Source organism: Lynx rufus, unplaced genomic scaffold (assembly GCF_022079265.1).
Source record: "Lynx rufus isolate CCGP_SWC_20201006 ecotype Redwood Valley unplaced genomic scaffold, mLynRuf1.p SCAF_24, whole genome shotgun sequence".
NCBI lineage: Eukaryota > Metazoa > Chordata > Mammalia > Carnivora > Felidae > Lynx > Lynx rufus.
The window spans coordinates 5,777,861-5,796,808 of NW_025814839.1; the positions used below are offsets into that span (position 1 = coordinate 5,777,861).

General features: G+C 62.1%; 1 protein-coding gene across 3 annotated transcripts in view; it reads right to left on the reverse strand.

Moving 5' to 3' along the window:
- The window catches only part of RBM19 (RNA binding motif protein 19), a 153,003-nt gene that overhangs the window by 22,289 nt on the left and 111,766 nt on the right, over positions 1 to 18,948 (reverse strand). For 2 of the 3 annotated variants that reach the window (XM_047088170.1, XM_047088171.1), the window contains exon 24: positions 3,101 to 3,213. In XM_047088170.1, coding sequence (XP_046944126.1) covers positions 3,101 to 3,213 — 113 coding nt within the window. Of the gene's footprint in view, positions 1 to 1,874; positions 2,491 to 3,100; positions 3,214 to 18,948 lie in introns of those variants that run through there. The other variant, XM_047088172.1, reaches the window with a different exon arrangement.

An 18,948-nucleotide genomic window follows, 5' to 3' on the forward strand; every position in this document is an offset into this window, starting at 1 on the left:
AGCACGGCCCTCTTCCTGGCTCCCCCTGACCATCCGGGGGTCAAAGACACCCCTTGAGAAACAGGGGAGTCTGCACATACATCGGGAGGCTCGCCGGGGCCGCACCCCTTCCTCAGCGGCCACCTCCGTGGTTTATTCCTGGCATTTCTTCTCTGGACCAAATGATGGCCCACTGTCACTTCTAAATCCTCCTCATAAGCTCCCCTGTGCCCCATGTTCCTGGTGACAACAGTGCCCATCCGCCGGATGTCTGGGCCCCACAGTCAGGAGTCCCCGCAGTTCACCCGGCACACTCTGGATGGATGCGTTTCTCCCAGGCGCTCCCGGCGGCCCTGCCCCCGTGCCGGGCGAACTTGACCCAGCTTCGCTGGACGGTCACCTGGCCATGCTCCGCCTCCTTCCAGAATCGTAATAGACACGGCAGTTCCGATATAAGTTACACAGCGTTAGTAGCTCCTGACTGCTCAGGGCTGCAGTCATTTTCAATGGGGAAGGGACAGGGCTCAGGCCGTTCCCTGCACTAAACTGCTGCCACTGAAAGGGACAGGGACGTCCGAGACAGGGACGTCCGCACGTGGGAGGGGTGGAGTGTGGCCACTTTGGATAAAGCGGTCAGGACCAATCTCTGAGCGAGGAAGGAGAATTTAAACTAAGATCTCAAAGGGAAATAAAGAGAGACAGGAAAGATGCGGGGGAAGGGTGTCTGGGCAGGGGGAAGAGCAAGTGCAAAGGCCCTGGGGTGGGAGCATGCTGGAAAGGCCAGCACGCAGGAGGTGAGGGACAAGAGGCAGGGCCTTCTCGCCGGGTGAGGAACGTGCCTTCGTTCCAAGTGTGCGGCGGGCCCTGACGGGTTTTAAGCTATGACTTGCACGATCCGGTTCACGGATCCAGCTGGACCCCTCTGGCTGCCTGTGGGGAATGCAGAGCCCCTGGGGAAGGGGAAGGGGAAGGGGGGAGATGAGGGTGGCATCCGCCATGGATGTCCTGGAGAGCCAGGTGTGGCATGAAGGAGGGGTGATGGGGCCCCCCGCGATCTCCAGGGGAGCCGAATCGACTGCTCTCATTTGCTTATGTGGCGGCTCTCTGTCTAGACAGTGAGCTCCTGTGGGGGGGGGGGGGTGGTGCAGAGAGGCCAGGCAGGGCAGCGAGAGGGAAGGGGACCCAGCGTCCCAGGCCGGTGTGAATGCATAGCCTATGCTCAGCACGCAGTCCCAGGCTGCAGGACTTGGCCGGTCCTGCCCTGGGGACGTTCTGGTACCTTCATCCGAGTCACTTAAGTCTGTGCCAGTGACGCCTCCCGTGTGCCAGGCCCAGGGGGTCCGGTGGCCTCCTATTTGGTGACACGGACTACCCCCCACCATCGGCCTGGCTCTGGCAGTGGGAGCACAAATCGTGTGTTCCGCCAGGGGGACCCACGTGCCGCTCAACGGGACAGGCGGTGGCGGGGGAATGGGGCGGGCCCGTCACCCCCAAGACCCATGGCACCCGGGGGGACTGGCCACCCGAGGGCCTGGCCGGGGTGAGGCTTAACACTGACCCTGCCGTACAGCCCCACCTGCACGCTGTGGCCGCACCTGCTCTCTGCGGGACACTCCGGCATAAAGGCTGGCGACCAAGCCACTCGGGGTTTGTGCCTTTTGCCTCTGTTGTCTCCCAGGGCCGGGCACCTGCCCCACGGGCTGAGCCTCACAGAGCGACCAGCGCCATGGAGCTTCGCTGGGGTTCCAGACGGCTCAGGCGACTGGATGGAGACGGGAACCTCCCGCCTCCGGAAACGCACAGACCCGGTTTTCTGCAAAGTCGGAAGGTTCCTGGACGCGCACCTGGAGCCCTGGCCAGAGGTCCCAAATTAAGAACAGAAGTGCTGATGGGCATTTTCTCTGGGCTTTTACTTGGGTTGACGGGGGCAGTCAAACACCAGGCTGGCACGATGTCACCTCCCTCGTACAGAAAGGGAAGCCGGGGGTCAGAGGGGACCTCCCTGGTCTGCGGCCAGGGCTGGGGAGGGCGAGGCTGGGATTCAGACCCAGAGCAGACCAGCTGTGGCTCTTTCCTCCCCACGGGGGAGGCCGTATTTCCAGGCTGGAGCAGGTGTGTGTGCACGGGCGCCCCAAGCCCGGGATAAGCCTTTCGACACCACCTGCCGGGGCCGGGGCGCGTCTCACGGGGTCCCCTGCCTGTGCGCGGAGGGCGTCCGCCATCACAGACACGGCTTAGGCGCAACTGGTGAGCCTGGTGGCTGGGCTTCGTGAGCAGCTCAGAGGCTCCCCAGCCCCGTGCTCGGTCGCTGGCGGTCCCAGGTGACCTTGGAGCAGGACGGAGGCCAATACCCCAGCCGGGAGCACTCCCGCGGAGGGCCGTGGGTGGGAACCCCCCGCTAACAGCCCCGCAGGGGAAGGCGAGAACAGGAGTTTCTGGGCTGGTCTCACGTGCTCAGCCCCGCGCCCGGGGGTTCTTCGTGGATTAAGGCGGCATTTTTTCTCACTAAACCTGTACGAGGCGGGAACCCGTTTTCAAGGCAGAGGTTGGGACCAGGGAGGTTAGGTAACTGGGCCGGGGTCCCCAGCCTCTGCAGCGTGGAGCGGGGGCCTCGTGCCCAGACGGCCCGGCTGCAGGGAGCTGCCCTCACCCCCGGTGCCACACTCCTTCCCCTGCAGCCGTGCGCCCCGGAGCAACCCCCCCAGTCCCTCTGTGCCCCGACCCTCCAACCAGCAAGGTGGGGCCCTGTCTCCCCGTCTGGGAGCAGCAGACTGCCAGGCTTGGTGGGGGGAGGTTCGTTTTTGCTGCTCCCGGGTCCTGTGCTGGCACAAGAGGCTCCCTAACGCGGCCGCGCCCCGCCTGCCCGCGGCCCTTGGGTGCCGGGCATAGAGTGGGCACACAGTGGCCGCTGGCACCTGTCACCCTGGAGGCCGACTGGGGCCCAGGCTGCCCTGGCAGCGGCCTGAGGCCACTGTCCCTCTGACCTTGGGCCGGGGCAGGGTGGGGGCTCTCTTTCCCCGCCCACCCGCGCGGTGCTGCCCGCCCCCTCCCCAGCCCATGTGGCAGGAGCGCAGAAGCCGGAGCGGCTGTCCCCAGTCCCCGGGGCCCTGGAGCCACGTACCCTCTCGGTGCCAGCTCGCAGCTGAAGGGTTTGCTCCTCACTGTCATTTTCACTGTCTTCCAGCTGCTCCAGGATCTCGTCCAACATCACAGACCGCTTTTTCTTCGGGGGCTCTGTGGGAGCCCAGATGGCAAGAGAGGAGGAAAGAACAACCGAGAGGGTTGGGAGGTGGGAAGAGAGAGCCGGCAGGAAGGGAGAGGGAAAGGGGTGAGCAAAATGGAGGGCGGGGAGGCGAGAGGGGAGAGAAGGCACGGAGAGGGAGGGGGCACGAAGGACAGGAAGCCAACGGGGAACAGAAAACACGGGAGAGAGAAACAGTGAGGGTTAGTCTCCCGCTTCACCACGGGGCTGCCTTCCCCCCAACCCCAGCCACTCCCCTGTTCTGCCCGCCACACCCCTCCCTGTCTCCCACCCGCAGAGGAGAAGGGAGGGGAAGAGAAGGGAAGGGAGAAGAGAAGGCCCCCTCCCAGCAGCTCCGAGGTTAGCGGATCTCTGTCCGGCTTGCAGGGAGCAGGAAACCTTCGGAGAGGATGGGTCAAGTGAGGGCAATCGCTGGGGAAACAAACAGAAGCCGCGCAGGCTTTCTTGGAGACGGCAGGCTCTTAATGGCATGGGAGGCGGCTGGCATCCAGCAGGTGCTCAATTAATGTCGGGTGAAATCATGCTCAAAGACGGCAGAGGAGGCGTGGAGGGAAGAACGGCGAGAGGCAGCTTTAGAGAGGAGGGGCGTTCTGACTTGGGCTTTGAAGGACACAGAGGAGGTTTCTGTGACGACAGGGGAAGGGGGTGCAGGTGCACAGCATGAACAACGGGACGGCGGGCTCAGCAATACCTATTCCCCCTGGGCCTCAGACGCTACTGAGCGCCCACTGGGTGCCTCAGCTCCACCTCTTAACAAGCCCACAGGCAGGTGTTATTATTGCCTCTTGCAGGTGAGGGGACAGAACCACAGGCAGGTAAGTCTCAGGCCCCTCAGACAAGGGGTGGAGGCAGGACTCGAACCCAAGCAACACCACAGCCACAGCCTTCCCGCTTTTCACGGGAGTCTCCGGCGCTGGCCAGAGAATGCCAGGGAGACTGAGGGCGGCTTGGGGAAGGTGAGCTGGTCCCCTTGGCCCTCCTGGGAGGGACGGGGTGGTGGGGAGGGGGAAGACTGGGCTCAGGCCGGGCCTGCTGGCAGTCCCTCTTCTGGTCTAACCACTCGCTAACGGTCACCCTCAGAAGAATGTGGGCTCCTTCAGAGGCGGCTGCGGACGAGCCGTCCCGATCCCCCGGCCCTCAAACACCTCCTCCGCGAAGTCTTCTGCGGGGACAAACCCTTTGCCTCCGGGTCTGCAGAGCCCGGTCTGGCCCTTGGCCCAGACGTGAAGAGTCCTGGGCCTCTTGTACAATGTTCTGGGTCAGTGACTTGGCGTCCCTGAGCCTATTTCTTCACCGTGTTCCTCCCCGGGTGACCGGGGGCACCGACCCCTTCTGATCCTCTCCACGGCTACCTGCCTGATCCAAGCACTTTCACCTGAATCCCTGTTCCCGCCGCCCCACACCGCGGGGTCTGCCCTGCCCACAGCAGCCCGAGGGATCCTTCTAGAACAGGTGCTACCCCCGGGGGTCTCAGAGCTCCCATGGCTTTGCCCAGCAGGGAGCGGGAACTCTCGCGTCCCCTGGGTGGCGTTACTCGAGCTGGGCCCTCCGGGAGACCCCTGCCCCCGCACGACCCAGGTCGCCTGTGTTCAAGCCCCAGCTCCCATGCCCCCTTCTCAGAGGACCCCCAGCCCTGCCGCGTGACCCTTCTCACCACCGACACCACGGCGCACGTTTCTTTGTCTGGGAACAGAGCTGTCCTGTGGGTTGCTATGTCCCCTGGCTCAGCACACAGCCTGGAACCCAGTGTGTGCTCATTGATGTTTGCCCAGTGAGGGGATGAGCACGTTGAGCGGGAAGGGGGGACCGAGCAAGGCTTGAGGAAGTGGTGGGAGGCTGCCTGCCCCCCCCCCCACTGCCGCAGGAGCCCCCAGGCCTGGCAGCTGTATCCGTCATTGTTAGTCATGGAAAGGGACAGGGCGCAGGACGGGCTGGGGGTAGGGGCGGCAGCCCCCGGGCTCAGACACACGCTTCTTCTCCCCACTGCCTCCTTGACGCTCTCGGTTTCCTTATAATCGCCAGGCTCCGGAGGTGCACAATGGCCTCTGGAAATTGAATTTGTGGGCAGGTAATGGGAGCCGGAAAATAGAAGGGCAGGAAAATAGGGCCTGTGGGCCTGTCACTGACGCCCCCTGCTCGCTACTAACAGCGGGGGGTGTGAGCTCCCGGGATGGCAGTCCCCGCTCTCCCGGGCTCCCGAGGGGCGGCCGTGGTGGTGGAGCCATGGTCCTCCCCTTCAGGGATCGTTCTGGCCTTCGCCGCAGCCCGACACAGGCCAAGGGAGCAGGCTTCTGCCTACGCGTCCTATGGCTCAAGCTCTCAACCAGTTCTGCGCCCCACGCGCCCCTCCACCCCGCCCCTGCCACCGTGTTGCCGCGTCTCTGGTCCGCAGGACGGCGGGAGGCTCCTCCGCCCTCCCTCCCCAGCCCAGGCTCCCAGGGGAGTCAGAACATGTCGCTCCTTTGTCTCAACCCTCCGTGGTGCCACCCCACCTGGGGCAAAGCTGTCAGGACAGCCTCTAAGCCACCCGAGTGGTCCCTGTCGCCTCTGTGAACTTCCGGTCACATTCTCCCCCTCACTCGCACGAAGAAAGCCACCGGGGGACCCTTTCCCGGTTCCTGGCACCCCCCGTCACCCCCCTCTCCCATGTCCGGACTCTGCGCCTGCTGTCCCCTCTGCCTGGAGTCCTCTTCTCCCAGGGAGCCACCGGGGGGAGGAGGAACCTCACCTCTTGGGGGCTGGGGTCTCCCTGATGCTGTCTGAAGTCACAAGTCCCCCCGGTGCCCCTGCCCTACCTCCCTGTTCGCTTGCCACCACGGCATTTAGCCCTGTGTTTTACTGTTCAGCTCGCCCTCTGCCTCTCTCACGGGAACGTTGCCTCCGGGAGGCTGGGGTTTTGTCTGCATCATCACTCTGTGCCCCCCAGTGCCTCCAACAGTGTGGGACACGCAGCGGACGCTCAGAGAGTACTTGCTGAGTGCCTAAACGGATGGGTGGCAGGGACAGATGAGGGCGAAGAGGGCAGGCTGCTGAAGGACAAACCCAAGCAGGGTCGGGAACCGAAAGTGGCCTTGAACCACCTTCATTCACGTTTTGGTCCCCTGACAACACAGACCGGGGCAGTGCTGCCCTGGGCCAGGCGTGGGAGTGAACGGGACAGGCCCCGTCCAGTGTGTTCCTGGCCCACGGAGGGGAGATCGCGACGGAGCCAGACAGCTACAACCCAGGGCGGGATTAGTGCCGGGACGGGGAGGCCCTGCTCCAGTGTGGGCTATCAGGGCGGCTTCCTGGAGGAGGCGACAACGTAAGCATGGCCGGTGCTGACTCCCAGCTCCGGCCCTCTCCCGCCACCGTGCTAGTCTCACCCCCGGCTGGCGGCTGTGCTCACGGCTTCATGGCCTCTCCCACCCCCTGAGCCAGCGGGCTCCTCCCAAGCCCAGCCCGGCCTCCTGGACACCAGCCACGCTCAGTCTGCTGGGGGGCAAACCAGTTCTTCCACGCCTTTGCCCGGAATGCCGGCTCTGCCCTCAGTCACCCTGCGCCTTCCTCGGAGTCACCTGGCCCCAGAGACCCTCTCCTCCCCTGCGGCCACTTGACGAGCGTCTAAGAGCCAAGCATCCGTGATGCAGCGGTAACAGAATGAAAAGAACCCAAGGCATCCCACACTGGCCTCTGATCCTATGTTTCCCCTCCCTGGCAGCGGGGCTCTCACCCCTCGGAGCCTCAGCTCCCCGTCCCGGGACAGGTGGCCGAATGGCCACATGATAGGCTACTGCCACTCCTGCACCTCTCAGCACAGAGTGGCAGCTCGGAGGGCCTCTGCCGTCTGACCAGTCGCAGGCCTGCCCTGGCCTGAGAGCTCCGGGAGCCGGTCTGCCTTGTCCCCAGTGCCCAGCACAGAGTAGGCGGTCTGCGATCACGTGCTGAACGTAAGAACGAACGAACGAAACGAATGAACGAGCAAATGAACGATTGAGTCCCAGGGCACCGAGGTGGGTCGTCTCTGAAAAACCGCACTGATGTTGACAGGACAGCAATACAACATAACGGGGGCGGGTGGGGGCGAGATGGCATCTGGCCGGGGAAACCGAGGCCCAGAGGGCGGGGGACGTGGCCGGCAGAGGAACGCACACAGGCGGGGTGCAGGACAAGCGGTGCCTCGGTGGAGTCTCGGGGGCCCTGCCTCGGGGTGGGGGGGCCCCGCCAAGGTCGCACGGGAGCCCGTGACACCGACATGGGGCCCGCGGTTACCACGTCCGGCTCTAGGATCACACACACTGGCTTTGGCACGTCCCCTGTTGTGTGCCCTCGGGCAGGGCACGTACCCTGAGGTTCACGCCCTTGTGTACAGAATTGGGGAGGCAGGGCAGTTCCCCACCGCTCCCGGTCTCTCTATAGCCACCTCTGCTGACCCGAAGGCTCCAAGGTAAGGAGCAGGTGCAGGCTCCCCCTTCCTGCGCAAGACTCTCAGGGCACCCCTCCGTGCCCTCAACGCTTCCTTGCACGCTCAGGGACGCACGCGTGGACACCTCTCTCCCACCAACGACTAGCCTGTCTGTGCCACAGTCTCCCTACCTGTGACGGGGGGGCACTACCAACATCGACTTCACGGGGTCGTGGGCAGGACTGATGGAGGGAAAAGAGCAGCGATCAGGGCCTGGCTAGAACCCAGCCGATGGCGTGGAGACCGACATCTCTGTTACCGAAACTCACGTCACACGTGCTGATTTAACGTCTTGCTTTGCCATTAGGCCAGTGGGCGCCGACGGGGCGGGGACCGTCATCGGGCGGCCAGCACACGGTGGGCGATCCACGGAGAGCTGTTAGGCGAACGCACGGGATGATGCGGCAGGTACAGTATCCACTCCCCACCCCACGTTGGAAAACGGCCCAGGGGATCCGCCGACCCCAGCGGGGCGAGGGAGGGGCATACAAAGCGGGTCGGCGACTGGCTAACTCCACGGCCTTGGAGGTCACGTGACCGGAGGGCCCGGCTCTGCCGCCTAATGGCCCGGTGACCTCGGGTAAGTCACCTCAGCTCTCCGGGTCTCGGCTTCCTCGCCCGCCCACGGGGGATGAGAACGGAACCCGTCTCGCGGGGCGGCTGTGCGCATTAGCGAGTCTGTGCGTGAAGCCCCGCACGGTGCTCGGGGGCCACGACTGCTCTCGTGGGCCCTGGTGCATCTGGCTCAGGTCAGCCCCCGAGCGCCCCCTCCGCCCCCCCCCAAGAGGACGCGCGTTCCCACCAAACGACACCCAGCGACCCCCCGCCGGCCCTGCCTGCACGCGGAGCACCCTGCTTGCCGGGAACAGCTGCTGAAATCCCACTTCCCCGACATCAAAAGCCTCAGTGGGTTTTCACCAAACAAACATAATGCAGAACCGGAGAAAGGTGTAAAATAAATAAACAAAACAAGCTGTGCATTTTCTTTCAGCATTACAGCTGCACCCGAAGATAAACAAGAGAATGTCACCAAACATCAATACCCGAGAAATTAACTTGACAAAAAACTCAGCCGTCCCCCAACAACCCCCCAGTCCTGCCCCCCTCCCCGCCCCCCCTCCTCCAACCACCATTTTGCATTTCTGGAGTTCCCATCTAATGATTTTATTTTTCAATTAATTCCTTGACAGAATGCCAGCCCGCGTCTCTCTCCCGTCCCTGGCTGGCGCTGTCGCCCTGCGTGGAAGGCACAGGCAGGCAGAGACAGAGAGGCGCGAGCGGGTGGGCGGGGGGTGGGGGGGTGCGCTGCCGGGAGGACAAGAGAAAGCGCTTCCTGGGGTTTTGTTCCAGAGGCAGAGCGCTAAGGAAGGGCGAGCGGAGCGGGGCAGAAGGGAATTCTGAAAGGGACCGGAGAGGAGCAGGTGACGGCAGCCGGGGGAGGCCGGAGCCAGGCTGCCGGGATCGGAGCCCGCCGCCCCTGGCTGGGCCGCCTGGGGCAGGGAGCCTCACCTCTCTGTGCTGGGTCCCTGCACCGACTGAACAGTACCCTGCTCGGGCAGAGCCTAGGGGTCTTAGACGGGCCAATGTGCTGAAGTCTTTACGGCAGCACCTGGCACGGCGTGAGCGCCCAGGAGAGGTTGGCTGATCTTATGGCTCATCGGTGGACGCGGTCGCTGGGCATTAACGAAGGCAGGCAGGCCACTTCCCTCCACTTGAAAATGGGGGCAGCACTACCAGCCCCGGACAAATGCAGTGGCCACCGTGGGTGTCCCATCCTGGTGGCCACCCAAGCATTAGCGGGCGGCTCCGCGACGTACACGTTAGTGGCTTTCCGTGGCCACGGGGGAATGTGCAACCCTGGCCCGGGACAGGCTGGGAGTGTTGGGGGGCATAAGCCTCCAGAGAAACCCTCCACCGGCGAGGCGTGTTAATGGGGACTTGGGGGACACGTGTCCCAGCTCCCTCGACTCCTGGGGGATAGCTTTGAGGTGTTCCACGCCGATCTGCCCACTGCTGGCTCACTGTGGCCCCTGGACGGGTTCCCTCCCTTCCTCCCCATCCCTCACCTCCTCCATGATCTGCTCTGGACCTAAACACACGTCTCCGGGTCGGCCTCTGGGGAACCCATGCCAGGACACCATGTCCACAGGTGACCAAATGGGAGGGAGCCTCAGGCCCCCGCAGAGCATCTGAAGTTGCGGACGTGATTCAAAGACTTAAACAGCTAGTGACTAACATACGAAAAAGGGGGGGGGGGTGCTCCATGAGAATCTCCATTTCCAGTTTTTCTGGGAATTGGCTGACCTGTGTCCCCACCTAAAATACCGTGTGCCAGGCCTGGCGCTGCGGATCCAGCCGTGAAGACAACTCTCAAGGATACTCTGAACCATCAGCCACAGTGGCCGCGTTGGAGCTCCAGGGTGGGCAGAGCCCAGGCACCTGAGAGCGAGCTGTGGGCTGCGAGACCGAGGATCTCTGCACTCCTTGGGCCTCACATCGTCGGAGCTCTGCAGGGAAGGGCAGGACGGGTCTGCAGGGAAGGGCAGGACGGCTCCCAAGCACCTGCGGGCTCTGGGCAGCAGGCTGGGTGAGCGAGCGGTGGGAGAAATCCCACCAGCTGCGTATTATTGTCCCGTTTGTCAGATGGGCAAGCGATGGCTCTAGGGAAGTCACCCGACCATACTGTCCCCTCGCCCCATCACACCAGTGGTGCCTAGGGGCCCGTGGCTCAGTGGCCGCCCTGCAGTGGAGAGGCCGGCACAGCCCTCCTTAGGGGAAGAGCTCACGACAGGGAAGGCGAGAAACAGACGGGGCCCCCACAGCCCCCACCCACCTGCAGCAGCAGCCTGCGCGAGGCCAGTGGTTCTCGACCCAGCTGCCCGAGAGAATGATCTAGAATCCACTCCAGACGCGACCCCACCCCCAGAGGTTGTGATGTGAACGGCCCGGGAAGGGTGCTGGTTATCGAGACTGCTGGTCACGGCCCTTACGAATCACCTCGGTACTCGGGGCTCCGGCTTGCTGTGAAGCGTGCAGCCTGGTGGGTGGCCCACGCACAAGGCCTGGATTATTGTGGATTTAGCCCGGGGTAGGGCTGGGGGGCCAGGCCAAGCCCGGGGGCTTTCGGGCCCAGGCCTGCATGTGTTTGCATTAGTTACGGAGGCTGGGGAGGCCAGCGCAGGCTGGGGAGGCCCGGGAGTGGCCAGGCGAGGGTGACTCCTGCCACTGGAACAAAGGAAGAGAAAGGGGACTAGTTGGAGGTCATCGTCTGCCCCCGTCTCAGGCCTGGAGGGATCTTCCCATTTCCAGCAGTTTGATGGGCATTAGCCTCCTGTCCCTTCCTCTTGGTGCAGCCCTGGGCTGGGAGTAGAGACCGGAAGGGAGGAAGTGTTATCGTCTCCGCACCTGGCACCTTAAGTGGCCAGGCAGGAACGGCGGGGGGGGACTATAGGGAGGGCCGCGGGCTGTGGCAACTCGGCCCAGCCGTCTATGGGCACGCAGGCCCAGGGTGGTCACACCCGATCTTTCCAGAGGCCAGGATCTCGGTCTTCAGGTCCAATCTTCTGATAGCAAAATAGTGGCAATTCGTTGAAAAAACAAAACCAAAGACACAAACCCCACCTGTCCATATTTTACGGACAGATCTGTGGCGGAGGTCCGGGGCTGGCTCACCTGTGTGGCCTCTGACTTACTGTCTCTCCCCTCTCGGTCTCCAGAACCCTGTCAGCTTTACTTGTGGCCGCACAGCCGTAACAAAAACCTCCCCGTCTGTCTGTTCGTCTTGGGTTTCTCTGGCCTGGGCCAACCTACAATTCAGAAACAAAATCGGCCACCCCCTGCCGCCAGCCACAACCCTGGAGGGCTGTCCACCCTCCTCCTGCCCCTATTTCCAGCACTCCGGTCCCCAGGTCCCTGAACCCCTGTCCAATCCGGGCCCGGCTCCTTCCCCTCCCAAGTCGCTCTGAAATTCTCCTTCTGTCAGTTTAATTCTGTGATCGATGAGGAAGAGCAGGAGAAATGGCCCGGCACAGCTGGTTTCCCCGTTAGCCCTAGCAGGGATTCCTGGCCTCGCTGGCGACGGCTGAGTGAAATGTTTGCGGAGCGCAGAGAACACAAGTCAATAACAATTTAGCTGGATTGGGAGCAAGTACCTTCCCCGCACGGACAGCCGCTCCCGGGGGAAGGGAAAGAGAGTGTGCAAGATATTGCTGAAGCACTTGGAAATATTTCCAAAACACCGCGCGAAGAGGCTCGGGGCGTGGGGCAAGGAAGGAGGGAAGGGGCGGCGGCGGAGGAGGAGGTGACCTACAGACGCCCGCTCCGGGCCCCTCCAGCCTCCCCAGCACCTCCGCAGGGAGAAGCTTTCGGCTTGCGGAACGTTGAACCCCCTCCCCGCCCCCCACTGTCATTTGCACCCTTGCGGTCGAGCCACCTGGCCAACCAGCTCCCGCTTCTCTAGATTCTCGGTGTGCGCCAGCTGGGATGGCTGGGGGCATGTGTCCGAAGAGCTGGGGCCCCGGCTGATTTCACCTTCTCTCCTGGTGCCACCCACCCTGCCATGGCTGGGAGCCGGCGCAAGAATAAAACACGCCACGCCGGCCACGGAACGCCATGTGCTTCCGAGAGGCGGAATTGGGAGCGGCGGCCTTCCCTCTGGGGCGACCGGGACGGGCCTTCGATGCCTCTGGAGGAAGGGCCGTGGAAGCGAAGCCTTGGGGAGGGAACGAGACGCACCCGAATGGAGGAATGAAAAGGAGGCCAGGGGAGCTTACGGGAACCCTCGGTCTCTGGGGAGCTGGAAAGAGCCACACAGCAAAGGGATATTTTGAATAATAAATTCTGTGACTTCACATACTTGCTTGAACTTTCCCGACTGTGGTTTTTAAAGCCTGATGATTATGTTTTCACGGCCAAGATCAAGAAGGCCTATTTGCAAGGGCTGGCGTGGGGATAACGGGCTCTCCTGGTCCCCGGTCTTTTGAAAATGTGTCGTCCTGTGAATGATTAAGTTATGGAAGGGGGGTGGTGGTGAACTGTCGCAGGCTTTAAATATCATCTGTATGCTGATGACTTCCAAATTTATATCTCGGCCCAGACTTTGCCCCTGAGCTCCGAACTCATAGATCTATCTGCTTGACATCCCACGGGGAGTCCTAATAGGTGTCTCAAACCCCCTGTGCCCCCTCCCCAGCCCCCACCTGCTTTTCCCAGCTTCCTGGGCCTCATCACCATGAGGCAACGCCACCCTCTGAGTGCACGCTGGCCTTAATTTCCCTCATGCCTTCCAGAAGCAAATTAGGCTGGCTCTCCCTTTATCACATAGGCTCAATTCACCTGCATCTCTCCATCCCTACGGTCTCTGTCCCCACCCAGGCCCCTGCCCCACTTGCCCCTACCTCCAATCTTGCCCTTCTATAACACATGCCTCGTGTAACAGCACGGAAGAGGTCTGACGGTGTAAATCGGGCCGCAGCACTCCTCTCTTCTTAAACCTCTGAGAGACTTCCTGCTTTACGTTGAATGAAAAGCCAGGTTCCCTGCCAGGCCCCACAAGGAGCCCTGCTGGCCCCTCTCCAGCTTTGTTTCCTAGCATTCTGCAACCTGGAACCATCCTCTAGCCACAGTGGCCTACTATGACCATGCTCCTACCTCAGGGACTTTGCACCTGTGGGCCCCCGTGCCTGGAATGTTTTTTCCTCGCATCTTTGGCTGACTGGCTTCCTTCTTCCCATCTCAAAAGCACTGACTCCTTGGAAACACTCTTTCCAACCACAGTACTTGAAATCGCTCCACTCCTCCCCACCCCTGAGGAGTGTATTGTTACCCTTTCTAATTTCCTCCGTAGGGCTTGCTGTCACCCCAACTTCGTTGGTATTTACTTTCTCCTTTCTGTCATCTGTCTCTCCCGCTTCAAATATCAGCTCCATGAGGGCAGGGGCCTTCTCTTTTGTTCACTGCTTTGTCCTCAGTGCTGAGTAAGGGCCTGAGCATTAGATGGTCAACGCGGAATTGAGCGAGTGAGTGAATGAATGGAGTAAATGGGGAGCAGAGCAATGGGGCTTCCTTTCCAGGGGAAGCTGGAGTTCTTAAGCAGAGCACTCCAGCTGGGGGTGGGGGATGAGGGTGTGGCTGTGATGCTTCTGGAACTTCTGGAAGGCAAGACATCACGAACACCCTTTCCCCGGCGAGGAGCCCTCCCGAGCAAAGAGGAGTCGTGGTGGAATTAGCCACCCGTGGCTTTTAGGTAAATTAAGGGCAGCCATGTCACAAGCCCCAAGGCCTATGAACTTCTTCTGCAAGCGGGGACACGTAAATAGTTCTGGTCTCTGTTGCAGCCAGTCTGCTCCTCCTTTGCAGTGTGAGGATGCAGCCGTGAGTACCCTGGGAACAAATGGACGCGACCGTGTGCCAAAAACGCTTTATTTGCGAAACAGGCCGCAGGCTGGAAGTGGGCTGTAGTTTGCAGCCGCTGCCCTACCCGGACTGGGAGACCGGCTCCGATAAAGGGGGGATAAACTTGGGATTTATTAGGGGCTTCTGTGGCTACAGGGCGTGGTGAAATAGGCTTATCTGTTCTGCAGTGTGCAAAGCTGTGTGCCCTCCGGCAGTTCACTAGACCTCTCTGGGTCGCAGTCTGCACCTCGGAAAGATGAGAACGGCCCAAAGGGGACTGCGCGCCCGAAACCCCTTAGCAGTGCTCCCCACCCGGAGTGAGTCCTCCGCCGGCTCTCTCCCCTCCTCTTCTCTTGCACCTGACTTGGTCGTTACTAAGAAGCCGCATGGCTGCCTCCTTCAGAGCGGTGGGGTGTCGAGGTTCAAGGTGGGGAAGAGCTGGCTTCAGGCTAAGCGGGGCTCGGGTGCTGGCTGCACACCTGGCCACCGTCCGTCCAGCCTTCCTGTGCCTGGGCTTCCCTCCCACGGGGTGACAGTGAGGAGGAACCGAGTGGCCTCCTGCACGGGGCCGAGTACCTACTAGATGCTCAGTTAGGAGGGGCCGTTCGCTGCTCATTCATGCACCCCACGGACAGTTACGGAGCGCCCCCTCCGTGCCAGATGCAGGGCCAAGGCAGGGGATGCGGAGAGGGCCCTGAGCCTGGGGATGGAGCCTCTCGGGGAGAAAACACATCGGACAATTGCACACGTGAACACAAAGCGGCAGGAAGGCGAGGTGAGGGGCGGGATGGGGGAATTGAGAAGATAAGGGGCATCGCGTCCAGGGGGAATTTCAGACGCTCTGGCGGAGACCTGAGGGCGACGGGGGGTGGGGGTCAGGCTGCCAGGGCGAGGGCACCAGCAGTCAGGCTCCTTCCCTGCCTGGTCCCCCGGCTGCAGGGGGGGCGGGGGCAGCATGGGCTAAGGGCGAGTGACCCACCCGGACAGGCACCCGTCTGCACCCGGAGAGAGCAGATCTCCCACCCCGGCCGGGCCGGGCTCGGGCGGGCGGGCGGGGGGCGGCACGGCTGCCAGCCGCTTGCCATGCCGGTCATGTCTGCGCTCCCGGCTCCGGAGGTGAAAGGTGCAGCCGCTAACCACAGCCCATCAGTCCTCCCAGCTGGAATAAGGCAACGGCGGGAAGAGGAGCCACGCTCCCAGCCCAATAAAAGCCTGTTTGCCCGGGCCTCCCTGGCTGCGCGGGCTCCGAAACAGAGGGTTCTGCGGGCGGATTGCTTCTCTACCATTATATTCTCTCGGTGCCGCTCGCGGGTTCCGCGGCCTGCCGAGGCCCTGAAAGCTTCTCGATGCCTCGACCCTGCTGGTTTGTAACACGCTCGGGAAGAAAAGGGCACAGCCAGTGGCCGACTTTCCTCCTCCTTCCCTCCTCGCGCTCTCTTTTCACCCTCCCACACGCAAGGCGCGGAAGAATGGCACTTCACCTGCCGGGGGGTGGGGGGGGGGCTGCTGCGAGGTGGAGAGGGGAGAGCTGGTTCTGGGCCGGGAGGGGAGGCAGGGGCAGGGCAGGGGCGAGGGGGAGGGCGGCTCTGTGCAGAAGGGCCGTCTCGCTATTCCCTCCCAAAGCACCTCCGTCTGGCGTCAAGGCCTTTGCAGACTCAGGGCAACTTTTCCGAGGCCTTTCAAAGACGTGCCCTTCGCTGCTCAATCCGATGGGTATTTGGTAGGTGCCACCTGGGCACTGAAAACAGGATACCCGGCTGTCTTACAGGGACCTCGGAGAGGACATAGGCTTCCACGTGGTGGGGAAGCTGGGGGTTTAAAACCAGCTGCCAATATAGGGGCCTAGGCAAGCGGCGAGCACCAGATCGGGCACCGAGCACGTTCAGTTCCCACAGCTGCAGTGGAAGGCAAGGCGTTACGAACACCCTTTCCCCTGGTGAGGAGCCCTCCTCCTCCTCTCGCTCCTCCTCCTCTCCCTCCTCCTCCTCTCCCTCCTTGCCTCCCTCATCCTCCTCCCCCTATTCCTCTCCCTCCTCCCCTCTTCTCCCCTTCCTCCTCTTCCTCTCCCTCCTCCCCCTCTCCCTCCTTGCCTCCCTCATCCTCCTCCCTCCTCTTCCTCCTCCCCCCTCCCTTCCTCTTCTCCCCTCTCTCCTCCTCCCCTCCCTCCTCCTCCTCGATGCTACTGTGCAAATGCCCTGTCCTGAGTGCTGCCCATGTGTTGGGCATACTCCCTCTCTCTGTCACACACATGTGCCCACGCGCACACGCTCGGTATCGCCCAGGCTTATAAAAACCGGGGCTCTTCTTCTCTATTCTCTCCTCCCGTGGCCGGGCCTGACTGCAGCGTAAGGTCAACGAGGTGCTCCTGGCGGCGCAGAGAGGGGAGACATTTGTCACACGCTCACCTGTGCCAGGGGCCCCTCCAGGCACGTTACAGGCGTCAACTCCCTCGGCCCAAATGAGGTGGGCACCCTAGTCCCATTGTACAGATGACAAAGCTGAGGCCCGAGGGTCTCGCCTGAGCTCCCAGAGCAGGGATGGGGACGCGGCCCGGAGTAAACGGAAGGGCGCACACCTGCTGACGGGAAGACGCCCGACTCGGCCGCTAGCCACGGGGTGCCCCTTGGGCAAGTTACCTGCCCTCTCCGTGCCTCAGTTTCCTCATGTGCAAAACAGAAGGTAACGACAGTATTGAGCTCCTAGGATTCGGCAGGATTAATACCTGTGAATAATCCCGCAGGTAGCTCCTGGCAGGGAGTGAGACTCAACAGATGAAAGTTGTTACCGCGGTAATAATAATCATTAGCGCCATCTAACCTGAACCGCGCATGGAGCTGTCCGCCTTGACCTAGGCTCATCGGGGACTCGTGGCTGGAGAGGGGGCCGGCTGCAAGGGCTGGGAAGCTCTCGGTTCGCCAGCAGGCTGTGTGCCTGGCCCGGCTGAATGGCTGAGACGCCTGCCTGTCGTTCCCTGGGCCACATTCCACAGGGAGCCCTTTGTCGCAGCCTCGGGGCTCGGGCTGGGCAAACGGGGCCGGGGCCTCCACCTGAGGTCTGTGTGCCTTCCTGGCAGAGCTCGGCGCGGAGGGAGGAAACTGGGCATGGGTGCCACCTGCCCTTGGAGTCTGCCAGGGCCCTAGGAGCGCCGAACAAGGCAGATTTCGACATAATGAGCTGGGTACTTTTCGCCACAGGGAAGGGGCAGAGCGGGGAACAGGGTCCAGCCAGGAGAGCAGGAGGCCAGCAGCCCTATTCTGAACGCTCAGGGGGTTCCTGAAGAGATCGGGTGGACAATGGGGTGGGCGGGTGAGAGGGACGCACGACTCCAGAGCACCTGTTCTGCCCACACTTGTCTACCCCCCTTCCCCAGGGTCCAGCTAGCACAGGAAGGATTGATGGAGCCATCAGCCCGGGTACGGGGCGCTTCGGCCTGACTGTGTGAGTTTGAGCCCGGCTTCCCCTGTTTACTGCCTGCGTGACCCCGGGCAAGTTACTTCATCTCGTCCCTTACTCTGTAAAGTGGGCAGACAAGCGGCCTCTGCCTCCCGGGAGTGTGGCTGAAGAAACCCAAAAGGGAAGCTCCCGCTGCTTTTGTTACTCTGTGCATCATCTTCACAACAATTTTAGGAGCGACGTCTTTGTCGGCCCGGTTTGTTTGTTTGTAAAAGGGGAAACGGAAGCCCACAGGGCACAGGGACTCCTCCCTGGACACCCAGCCGGGAAGCAGCAGAATCTGGGTCCCGTTGGTGACAAGGTCAATGCTCCTTCTCCTTAAAGCCAACCTTTTAGGGAGCAGGACCTTACAGAAAATCGGACAACAGATCCTCTTGCCAAAGGGGTGTGGGCGCACGTGCACGCCCCCCGGGGGACGTTTCTGGGTGTTCACGGCCCCTCTGAGGCCAGCCCTAGACTAGTAGGGTACACATCCCTGTCTCTTATCTTGCTGTGTTCTGGAGAGCTTTCTTTTGTTCTAAGAGGATTATCATGTGTTTCTTTGGGAAAGAGTGCTGTGAAACACGACTGGGAATTACTCTCAGGCTCTCTGTCCCCCAAACTCGCAGCCTGCCTTCCTGCCGCCTCTTCACGACCCAGACGGGTGAGGCCAGTGTGGAGGGTTGCCACGTGGCCGCGAGAGACCCTTCCAGACCGGATACTCCCGCCCCTCACCCCAGCCGCACGCCCTGGTGTTTGTGGGCACCACACGTATTCTCTGGTGCCGCCAGATCCATTCTCTGTCCTGGCCCTCTGGCTTTACAAAGGGAATGGGCCAATGGGAGACCCCAGGGAGAGTAGAGGTGGGAAGAAGGGGGGCCGCAGGCATTTCCCACCCCAGCTCCCCACCTGCTTTGTTCTCTGGCACTGGCTGTGTCCCTCTACACTAGGGGACTAGGTGGCTGTCTGCATCGTTTCCTCCCTCTGCCCCTGCAGGCCCTGGGGACGGGACGACGGGGGAGTGGCAGGTGTGTGGGGTGGGGGGAGTTGCTCACCTCTGGCCCCTGCCCACACCTCCGCATTACAGGCTCTTCCTGCCAATCCTTGGGGTCAATTCTGTTCCCCGGTGGGACCCTGCCCGTCTACCCTTAGTGCTGGGCGGGGGGCTGGTAGCACTGACTTGCACATGCTCGGTTAGCTCAGAGTCGATGACCCCTTCCGGAACCTGCGAGGACAGTGTTCCTCCAGGAACAAAGGGGGTCTAAACACAGAGCTTGGCTGACCTTCAAAACTGACCTCAGGGGCCTCATATCACCTTTGCGCTTGAGCCCCCTCACCTGTAAGTGGGGACACTGTGCCACGCACCCCACACGGCTTTCTATGAGGACGCACTGCGTCAACACCAAAGGGCCTTATGCCATTTTCCATCACGATCTAT